Source organism: Alligator sinensis, unplaced genomic scaffold (assembly GCF_000455745.1).
Source record: "Alligator sinensis unplaced genomic scaffold, ASM45574v1 scaffold499_1, whole genome shotgun sequence".
Lineage (NCBI taxonomy): Eukaryota > Metazoa > Chordata > Crocodylia > Alligatoridae > Alligator > Alligator sinensis.
In genome coordinates this window covers 1,285,667-1,297,202 of record NW_005841864.1, presented here as the reverse complement: position 1 = coordinate 1,297,202, position 11,536 = coordinate 1,285,667, and the positions used below count along the sequence as shown (strand labels likewise).

At 39.0% G+C, this 11,536-nt stretch overlaps 1 protein-coding gene across 1 annotated transcript in view; it reads left to right on the top strand.

Moving 5' to 3' along the window:
* RIMS1 (regulating synaptic membrane exocytosis 1) overlaps window positions 1–11,536 on the top strand; it is a 368,530-nt gene that overhangs the window by 116,551 nt on the left and 240,443 nt on the right. Inside the window, exons 4-5 of the mRNA XM_025216953.1 lie at window positions 9,875–9,942; window positions 10,680–10,790. Coding sequence (XP_025072738.1) covers window positions 9,875–9,942; window positions 10,680–10,790 — 179 coding nt within the window. The remainder of the gene's footprint in view (window positions 1–9,874; window positions 9,943–10,679; window positions 10,791–11,536) is intronic.

Below are 11,536 nucleotides of genomic sequence, written 5' to 3'. Positions count from 1 at the left end.
GTACCCCACTGCTCACATCTCGCCAGGTTGAGTACAACCCATCCACTACTACTCTGTGGGCGTGCCCCATCAGCCAATTTTTTACCCATCCAACTGTGCAGGCATCAATGCCACAGTCGCTTAATTTATTGATGAGGATGGCTTGAGTGATAGTGTCAAAGGCCTTCTTAAAGTCTAGAAAGACTACGTCCACGGCGACACCATCATCCAAGGATTTAGTTACTTCGTAATAAAAGTCAATCAGGTTGGTCTGGCAGGACCTGCCTTTGATGAACCCATGCTGATTGCCCCTGAGCATGATCTCCCCTGCTGGCCCCCCGCAGATGTGCTCCTTGATGATTCTCTCCAAGATCTTCCCGAGCACCGAGGTGAGGTGTACAGGCCTATAGTTACTCGGGTCCTCCTTCCTCCCTATTTTGAAAAGTGGGACCACATTAGCTAGTTTCCAGTCCCCTGGTACCTGGCCAGATGACCACGAATGCTCATACAGCCGGGCCAAGGGCTCCGCGATGACCCCTGCCAGCTCCCTCAACACCCTTGGGTGGAGGGCATCTGGACCTGTGGATTTAAAAATGTCTAGCCCTTCCACAAGATCCCTAACTACATCTGCGCTGACTGAAGGCCTGATAGAGCTATCCCCAAGATTGTCCCTACCTCTGGTAGGTGGGTTATCCCGGTCCCTGTTCAAGAAAACAGAGGCAAAGAAACTGTTAAAAATATTAGCTTTCTTGTCTGGTGTAGCCACAAGATTACCGTTTGCGTCTTGCAGGGGCCCTACATTGCCTGGTGCCCTCTTCTTGCTCCCGTTGTATGCCCCCCTTTTAGTCCTCAGGCATTGCTGAATGCCTTTGCTCAGCCAAGGGGGTTTCTGAGCACTTTTACCCTCCTTTCTTCTTTCAGGGGCTGTTAACCTTTGGGCCTGGAGGATCGCCCCCTTAAGGTACAACCATCCCTCATGGACTCCCATCTCCTCTACCTTCTGGGCTCTCAGTGCCTCCCCCACTAGACTCCTATCAGTTAAGTCTGATACTGCATCCAACCAGGTTTATCTTAAACCATTTGCAGCCATTATGAAAGCTGTTATGTACACTGAACTTCTGTTGTGTTACAGATTTGAACCAGTTTCCAGTTACTTATACCACTTTATGTGTAATTTCTGTCCCTAGCCCTATTGAATGATCACCTGTCCTGGATAACTGCTAAATGGTAACAACATGAACTTACCCACCAGGTCCCTGGGCTGCTGAGGAAAACTTGCATGCAAGAAAACTACCCAGACCAATCTGGCAATATGGGTACAATTCCTTCCCTACTCCAAAGTTACTATAGGTGAAACCCAAAGCAGTGCCCAGAAATCTGTGTCTTCCGTAATCTCAAGGAAAAGAAGCTGGAAACTGTTGCTCCCAGTTGCAACATAGTACTTCCAGCCATGGAAAGGACTTGTAGGACCTCCCTTTTGCAGGTTATGAGCTTGTGGATTTCCTCTAGACTCTCAATGTAGCCAGTCAACTGAGAAGCCTCCTCCACTGAATTGTTATTCTGCTTCCCCAGAGCTGAGGAGGAAACTAACTCCCTTCATTTGGGGTATCAAGGAGAATTCTTTAGGGTGTCCCAGGATTTTCTTTCTTCCTCTGACCAGACAAAAACTATGTTTCTGAGGCTGTAGAGTCAAGGAGAGGGGCATTTTACAGTGTTGTCTAATATTTGGCTGATAACAAGTTATACTGAGATCTTAAGTAATGGGGTATACCTGGTGAAACTGCTTTACTATTTAAATAAAGGAAACAATAATTTAATTAGAACCAGTAGCTACATTTCTGTTAATTTAATTGAGTTTTTGACCCTCAAAATATTAGCAATAGACAAAACAGTATTTTACTGACCTGTCATTACATAATGCCACTGTTGATTTTGACAGCAGCAGATATGGATAATGTTTTCTATTTTTCCACTAAGGTCTGACTTTTGATTATTCTCTATATTATTTATAGAGAAGAACTGATACGAAGAACAATAAGGAAAACTTGTGTCATTAGTCTGGCGCAATGCCACTCAAAAAATCACTGCAGCTTATATAGTGTTCATAAGTAAAAGAGCCATTGTTAAAACAGGGCTTTTCACCACATGGCTTGCTTCAAAATATGAGCAACCAGCATATTCTTGGTGTCAAGAACAAACAGAAAAAAACCTCTCTTATTCAAAAGATAGAAAGGGAATATTTGCTATGCATAGCATTCATGTTGGGAAACTAAGGTTGATGATGGTAAATATTATTCCTGTTATCAGTGCATGAGTCATTTTCAAATGCAACAGTTACATTAGGCCTTGGAAGATGTTAATTAAATGGCTCAGTGGGATCTGAGGAATTTTATCCTGCATCCCCAAAATCATATCCTGCCATGTCAGGCACTCAGGATCTGGCATGGCAGACTGTTGGGATCTGGGATAAAATTGCTCAGATCCCATTGCACATCTGCTAGAATATGCAGGTGGCTACACGCATCCTGGGGCCTATCCTGCAGACATTTAAATAGTGCACAAGTAGCTGGATGTGCAGCATGTTAGGCATGGGGAGCTGAGAATTTTAGAGCTCCCTGATCTCCATCTTCCCATGCTATAGACCTCTGAACAGCAGGCCTGCAGATGGCTGCATATGCAGTGGATATGAGGATGAGGAGCTGGGAATGTGAGAGCTACATGTCCCACATTCATATTAAAACACAATGCAAACCAGCTACAAAGATGTTCCACATTAATGTGCATTATATATGGAACATTTGTGGCTCATGTGCCATCTTTATTATGTGATAAATTGTTTGAACATGTGGAATGTTACAATTTGTCATGCAATTAACACGTCTGTCAGTGGTCTTAGATAAAAGCAGGCAGATAGTCATCTCTGAAAGAGATGCTTTGAAAGAGCATCATGTCTTTGTTAGACCTCCAGGTAGTAGTGTGTCCTATAATGATTCCTTTTAATTGTTTAGATGTTATAGCAAAACAACTGTATAATGCAGTGGTACCCAAAGTATGGTCCAGAGACCATCTGCAATCTATGAGGTCTTGGTAAGTAGTTGACAACTAATCTGTGAATAACATCATGCCCTCGTGGTTCAATCCTTAGCCATATAAATACCATTTCATTAATATTACTGAATAAAAGGAAAGCTAAGAGTTTTACTTCTACATAACTCAGACTTTATTTTTATTTCTATTACCTCCATAGTGTTTTGAATTAAAAGTTTGATGATAAAAGCATATGATTGTCAGTGAGAAATCTTGAAAGCCATAGTGGATCCAAAAGTTTTAAAACGTTGGTGTAGTATTTGTAACAAAGATTTGAATTTTAGTTATCTGGATTTAAATTAACATGAGGCTTCTTCATCTTGCTTAGCTTTTCACGACAAAACTGACCTGTATTAAGCAGCTAGAGGCTTTACCATCTCATTGATTTGCTAGTCTCAAAATGGCCTCAGATAAGTTTGCATACAAAGATTTAGGCCTCAATTTAAGATAACAGATAATCCTTTTTAGTTAAAGTTGTCTACACTTCCAGTTTAATAGTATGAAACAAGTTAAAAAAGAATATAATTTCTCCAAAATACAAAAATAAATTGAAAAAATATGCAAAAAATAAGTTGTTATAGCTTGAACATAAGGTGAATTTGTTCTTAATCTTTGATTTGCCAGAATAAAGTTTTATAACTGAATCACCGGGAATCTGTTCAACTTGTGAAATTATAAACTCTTTATATGGTTCCTTATCAAACTGTTATTGTATTTTGAATGTGCACCCCTTCTCTGTTATCCTTTTACCTCCCTGTTGGGCTGAATTTCCCAGGGGTAATGAAGCAGGGCTGACAGTACAGGGCAGTAGATCTCATTTTGAATTCTCTGACTGCTACTTGAATCTGAGAGCTGCACTTCTGGTCATGCGATTTACACTGTATCCTGTGTGTGGCCTGTGACAGCTATACCAACTGGTACATTTAAAATTAGGTCTTTGTTTAACTTGCCTTTTTTTAATTTGATGAACTTGGACATGTTTTGGGGTGTTTTTTCCCTCCTTACTTGAATGTACAAGTTCTGCCATGGCCTACTATCACCAAAATCACTTTGATATTTTTGCTATAAGCCTATTTGCAATCACAAGGTGATTATAGCAAATAGTAGTTTTATAAAGAAAATGCATAAAAACAAAAAAATTATATAATTCCTCCTTCAATATCTTCATGTAGTCATATATAGTTACAGTGTTAGATTTCTGGATTTATTATTTTAAGTGTAGGGTCTTATTTTTTGGCCTAATCCTTATTTGGTTGTTCATCTAAGTCATACTCATCATAAAGGCAGTATGTAGAATTGCTTACAATTACAAAAATAATCATGAACAATATGAATGATTGAGGGCTGAAAGTCATTTGCCAAATTTCCTCTATCAGTAGACCTTCCAAAGTAGTCATTTTCCTAATAAGGGCTTTTTTCTGGAGAAGGAAGTCAAAATGTTTGATTTTTTTTTTTTAAATACTTTTTGTTAGTGCAGAGTTTGAAGTAACTTTTGTGAGATGGTCAGATGGACAATGACATAGCTTTCCTTGGCTTTGCATGAGGAAGCAACAGCACATTTTCATAAAATTCCGTTCAACATCCATCTGTGGGATTGTGGAAGACCTTCCATACCTGGTACTGTCCATAATCAGCTAGTCTGGACTATTAATGTTTGTTTTGTGGTTTTATATTATTATTTTATTTTAGAAAATCTACATGCTAGGTATTGTGGATGTTAATATAGCTTGTGGTTGTCCAGGTCTTTGCATCTGAGATAACAGCTACACAACTGGCATACCATTTGAGAAGAATATCTGTTCCATAAAACTTTCAGTCCATGTCAGTAAACATCCAGAAAAAATCTAGAGATGAAGTAGGTTATCTTGATTATCTAGCTCTTTTTTGAAGCCAGTCTGAATGAGGCATGCAGACTGCAGAATTTTCTGTATAATGTGAAATCATCGGGCAAGCCCACGTTTTAGCACTGTGACCAGTACATCATTAGACAAGTCCATCCTTTTTGCCATTTATCTACTCTGCAACTTTAATGAAAGAGTATCCTTTATTTTGTTGTCAAGTAACAACTATGATGCTTATCATAAATCAATCAGGATATATTGCAGAATTGTTTTTATTTTCCCTTTGACATTAGATGGATGAGGATAGTCAGTTTTGTTTTTCTCTGATTGAAGACTGTGCCATGTAGTATATTCTTTACATTTACTCCAGATAAAATAAATTTATGGTCATATCAGTTTGTCTCCCATAGTTCAGTATTATTAATTACAGTGAGAAAGATAATAATAGGAAAAGTATTTTACTATTGGCAGGAGGTAATATTTTGAATTATTTTCTTAGGAAGTAGGTGTTGATAAATATACACTGTTGGTTTTTTTGCTTCATTAATCATAAGTAAAACATGAGTTATAACTTCAAATGTATTTTTTCATCATATACCTAGGCTTAAATTAGTGACCAAAATTGAAATAAATTGTTCAATAAATTAAATGTCAGTGAACCTAAAATAGAAAAAAAATTGGCACAAATGTTATTTAAAAAGTTTGTTTTTATAGGGTTCCATTTGTTTGAACTGGTACATGTTTGGGATGTGATTTTTAATTTATTTTTTAATATAAGTTAAAGCTTTCTTCCATATTACGCATTTGATAATTGAGTAATATATATCATTCTAAAATTCTAAACTTTTGAAATTTATTTTGTTATTTTACTAATTTGTGTTTGTAATTTTTACTAAAGAAAACAGCATTATGATAGTGAAGGATTAGTTTCTCCATGAAATTATGAAGATAAACTTGGTTTTGGTTGAAAGATTATTTGGTTGAAAAATTATGAAGATACACTTTGGTTTTGACTTGAACCCCTGTCTCTCTCTCCCTTGCCTCCAAATAAAAGCTTTAAAAATGGTTGTACAGTAAGAAAAGCAATGTTATGGCATTTATTTGACCAAAATGTATGAAGCAATTCCAAGTTACCCCAGTTCAGGACTACTGCAAGAAAGGGATTTGAAGAAGAGAGGCAGAGATGATATGAAAAGACACTGATCTTGTACAAAAGTTTTAACTCCTTTAATTCTACTAGTGTAGTGGTTCTCAATGTTTTTAAACATGAGCCACCCCTTGAAAAATGCCAGCTTTTAGTTTTTATTTGTTTTTGGACTATAGAAAAATACTACAGCTATTCTTTTGTTGCAAAGAATGAAGATAAACTACATCAGTGTGTTTTTAACACTCTGGATTCCTGTTTGAAATTTTTGGGTTTATCATATGAGTCACTTTTGCATACCTCACAGTGTTAAAATTGTGTGGCACCCCACGGCACCCCTGAAAGGATCTCAAGGCATCCAAGGGTGTTCCAGAACCCTGGTTGAGGATCACTGTACTAGTGGTATAACCCTCCTGTTGCAGATGTGATTATACTGATGCAAAAATGCTTATAACAATATAAGTGACTTCCCTTTCCATCTAAATGGAACCATATTGCCACTAGGGGCTTGAGCAGTAGCCCTAGCCAGACATTTTATATAAATATATATGTGTGGTTATGTATAAGTAGGTCTGTATAATTTAACTAAAAAGACTGACAAAAAGCAGTTGAAGGATATAGATAATCACAGTGGTTCTCAACTATTTTAGATTCCATAACTTTTGTGAATTGATTGGGAGTCCATTTTAAAAACAGTGCTATTACAGTGCTTACCTCCTCGCAGAGTGTCTGCATAGTGGGAATGGAGGACCAGCCAGGCAGGAAACAGCCTGAACCTGTGCTTGTCTGTCTTTCTCCTCACACCCAGCTTATCTCTTTAAAACTTGCAGCACCCTTCAGAAGAACTCGTAGCTTCCCTAGGTGTCTTGGCACCTTGAATGAGAATCACTGGACTACAGCAATAAAATAGATTTGTTTGGAGTAATCAAAGTCAGTGTAATAGTGATCTAGAAATAAGAAATGGTAGGAAGATTGAGCCTGGATGTTAATAGGGATGGCTTAAATAATAAATACCCATAAGAGAAGAAGAGAAATTCCATTTCTGGCATTATTAAAACTTTCGGAGTGGTCAAAGCACGTGTGGTAACCCTTTATTAAATGATATAACTATCTATTCTATTTTAAGCAGTGCTACTTGTTTGACACTCTTCACTATAAGTGTTCAGATAAGGACTGGGGTGGCACTAAGGTGCATGGTTAATAGCTCAGAGGTTGCAAGTTCGGGGTCATAGCAGAAGCACTCACAGAATGGCCCTGCTAGATTCAATGAATCTGCAAATTCCACTAAATACCTTATCACAAAGACACAAAAAAGAAAAGGAAGTGCTGAGATGCAAGATCCCAGAAAGGAGGCACTGGGATAGGGACCAGGATGACTTCACAGCAGCAAGGGCAGAATGATCTGTGATTATCTTCTCCACAGATCCCGGTACTGAACCCGTTGTTAGTGAGCCCCAACATGTTGTTACCACCTAGCAAACAGCAGTGAAACCTACTAGCAAATTGTGCCTCATTCCCTGTAGTAGCAGGGCCATGTAAAAGACAGTTGTTTCATTATAACTTTTTTTCCTTTTTCACCTAAAAGTTCAAACTTCAACAAATCTCCAAGCTTTGGGGTTAAGATCAGACAACGTTGTTAGCACTTGAAGAGAGGCTTAGAGCAGCAGAGTTTAAACCCCAGCTTTTGCACTGCGATAATTTAGCTGAAAAAATGCCATAAAGGATGAGAATACTACTAAGGTATAAAAAAAAGAAATAGGGGTCAGAAATGTTATGTTGAAAAAGGAGACAAGATATTTTGCCTAAAACAAAGAAAGATAAAAACAAAACACACAGACTCCTGAAACCTGCAGCCAAAGTCCATGGTAAAGCCCCTGACAGATGTTATTTTTGCTGAGCTACAACATTTGTACCAGGACAAAAAAATTAAAACACGGGCAGCCACATGTTCAAATCCCAAAGCTGGAGCTGCACAAAGGCGTGCTCTCCAGGCAGGACCAAAAGAAGGCTGCTCCGTAGCTCCTTCTGCACTCAGTGGAGCTTGTCAATGAGCCAGACCAGCTCACTGAGAGGTTTGTGAGCCCTTTAAATCCCCCAGCACTTCTGCATCCTGGGATCCTTGAGTGCCACTGCTTTGTGCAGTGATGCTGGGTTGCAGGTACCTGGAACTTTAAGGAGCCTTTAGTCCAGGATGCTTGAGGTGTCCCTGGGGAGAGATCAAGCCCTAGTGGAATGCCCCCCACCTGAGCCAATCAGCTAGTCATTCTGGTGCTATGCAAGGGACGAGGGGCATTCCCTTTACCCCAAACTAGGGTGATCATGACTCGCCAGCCTCAGACTCAGGTAGCAGCTAGGGTTGTCAGCACCACCTCAGTTTGCCCATAAGGATAGGGGCTGGAAACCTTGCCCCCTCCTCCATGCAGGAAACTCTGTTGGCAGAGGCAGTGGAAAAAGTCATATCGCTTGATATTAACATGTCACATGTTCAGATTAAATCAAGATACAAAGAAGCCAGAAAGATGTTCCACATTTAATGAGGATAATTCTTGAGTGTGGTTTGCCATTTTTCTGGCTGGTTCACTGTTTTATCACTTGATAAATTACTTGAAAGTGTGATATGTTACAATTTATCATGGACTTAACACTTCAATAGTTCAATTGCATGATAAATTCAATGTCTGCCAGCAGACTCATTCTTCGAAGTCCTTTCCAACATCCTTTGTTGCCATTCCTCTAATCATAAAGTTATTTCCCATAATTTGTTGCCAAACTTTGCTACTTTCTGTAACATTTGTCCCTTCCCTCAGGGTAGAAAGTCTGTGGGCAGTCTGATCATCCCCCCAACCATCAGAATGCACAGACAGTTAAATCATTCACTTTCTACTGTGAACTCTGCCTTCCATAAACATATTCAAACCATTCATTCTCAAGCTGTCCCAACTGCATACTATACGCTCAGATCTTGTCTTGTATTACTTCTCACTGGAAAGGCATCCTGCATGCTCTTTCTCCCTTTGAAAGTCCCTTAAAATACCAGTTCTGTGATTCCAATCTGCATTTCTTCCCAAGTCCTCTCCAACACAAACTACAAATTTCTTCTACACTGTCCAATTGAAAAATAGTTGGTTGCTGAAACTTCTACCACTTCGAGTCTCTGTTGTGTGCACATACAGTACACAGCTCTGTATGTTCTGAACAAAATTAAAACTTGCAACCCTTTATTGTGATCATCTTTCATTAATGGTATTTGCTGTACTTGGCTTAGAAGCCTGCATTGTATTTCTTCTCCCTACCTGTCTGTCAGTTTGTTTCTTTAAGCTGTTTAGGTACCCATCATCATGGTATTCAGACACTGTCATTTCTTCCAGGTGGTTTGCTGTTGTCCCCTCTCTGGGTCAACTGTAACCAAATTCCTGTTTTAAGTTGGTTGTTCATCCTCAATACAACATTATTTCTGTAAAGGACTGCTATTGTTCCCTTATCCAGTGGTCTTGAGAGGTATGAATGAGGGCATTAATCTCTAGAAGATAGGTGAATGAGTTTCAGCAGCACTGAAAGTCAAGTTGGAACATGCAGCAGATACTCAGTGCGCTTACTGAAAAAATAAAAGTCCTGTACTATAATACATTTTTATTCTTCAACTGTTGATATGCGATGTTGTCCTGAAACTGAAACATTTACAGCCATTCAAATCATGGTACAGGTTTTGCATTTGCTTCACAGAACTATTTTACATTAAAATCCATGCATGCAAAATTGATGTATTCATACACATTTCTCAGTGTGAGAGGTTACACATTTCTTTCCATTCATATTCTTCCAGGTGACTTGGATTATTACTGGCTGGATCCTGCCACGTGGCACAGTAGGGAGACATCCCCTATTAGTTCGGTAAGAAATAGGAAATCTAGGTTTATAGGCACGGATTAAAATATTAAAATGTTTGTCACATTTCATTTCAGTGAGATGAACTGGTTATTGCTACTAGAACTTTGTTCTAAACAAATCCTGTGAACATTTGTTTAGAAGATTATAAGACTCAAACTGAATAAAAAAATGTCTCTCTTGTCTATATGAGAAAAACAATTTAAGCATTTTTTTGGGATAGAGATTTTTCTCAGACAAAGTTTTGTATTTTAGTCCTGTGGACTATCACTTACACATCAAAAAAAGACAAGTCTGATCCTGCTGGAAAGGGCATCAGTTAATTTTTTTATCCTTGGCACTAATAGAAGCAGGATCATTAGTTGCTTACTGAATAATGAATGTATGCAAAAGGACTGAATAACATAAATATTACTCACCAGGACTGTTACTTTTAAAAGGGATTTTCAAATCAGTGTAATATAGAATACTTTTTTTTATTCACTGAAATATGTTTTAATTGCATTAAAATTCAAATGACCTCATTAGGATGATTTTACAGTGGCACAAGATAATTATAAATATTTTATGAAGCAAGAGCCAACTGACACAGCATTGTAACAGACAGAATTTTGTTCAGTTTTTAAATAAAAAATGGATTGCATTTATCTCTACTGTCACATGATCATTCATCTGAAAATATATCTGTGTCTGTAAACCAAGAAGAGATTTCCATTCTTTGCTTCCAATGATATTTTTAATAGCATCCTGTAACGTGGCAACCATCTAAAGAAGGAGATCGCTTAATTGGACGTGTTATTCTTAACAAGAGAACAACTATGCCAAAAGAGTCAGGTGCATTACTTGGACTAAAAGTAAGTATTACAAAGTTATGCTCTAAATCAGTTAATTTCCATTAGGCTAACATACAGCAGCTTAGTTCACTGTAACAATTAGCTATATGAGAATTTTGTAGCACTGTTGCATAATTGTTTCTGAAACAAAAGGAATACATTTTTACATGATATATTGGAAAGAACCCTGAACTGATAAATGTTTATCAAACAATAGTATTATCTATAATAATTTTAATATAAAAGCCTTAATCTGTCTTTCTATCTGTCTATAATGCTTTATTCGCATTCTGATTGGCTGACTGAAACATCCAATCAGAGTGTGAACACAGCATTGGGACAGGAGGCAGTAGCATGGTGAATTACCACCATGATTCTGGGGACACAGGGGATGGAGACGGGGATGAGGCCAGGGGTAGAGGGGTCGGGACATCGTGGGGAGTGGGCAAAGGCCACTGGTGCTGGCCTCGGCCTGCCCCTCTACCCTTCTGTCATCACCACCTGCAGGGCTGACACGGGTCAACAAGGCAATGGTGGGAGGAGTGGGCCCAATGTGAGGGGAAGAAGTGGCCATGCTGTGGCAGCAGGCGGGGAAAGAATGGGCCCAGGCCAACGTGGCAGTGGTGGGAGGAGGGGAGGAGTGGGCCCAAGGGGGTTGGAAAAGCTGGCCTGCCATGGTGGTGGGGGGAGCAGCAGGCCTGGCCCAATGTAGGCCAGGGCTCACTTCTCTACTACCCCTCCTCCCCCTGCGTTGGCCCCAAACCTGC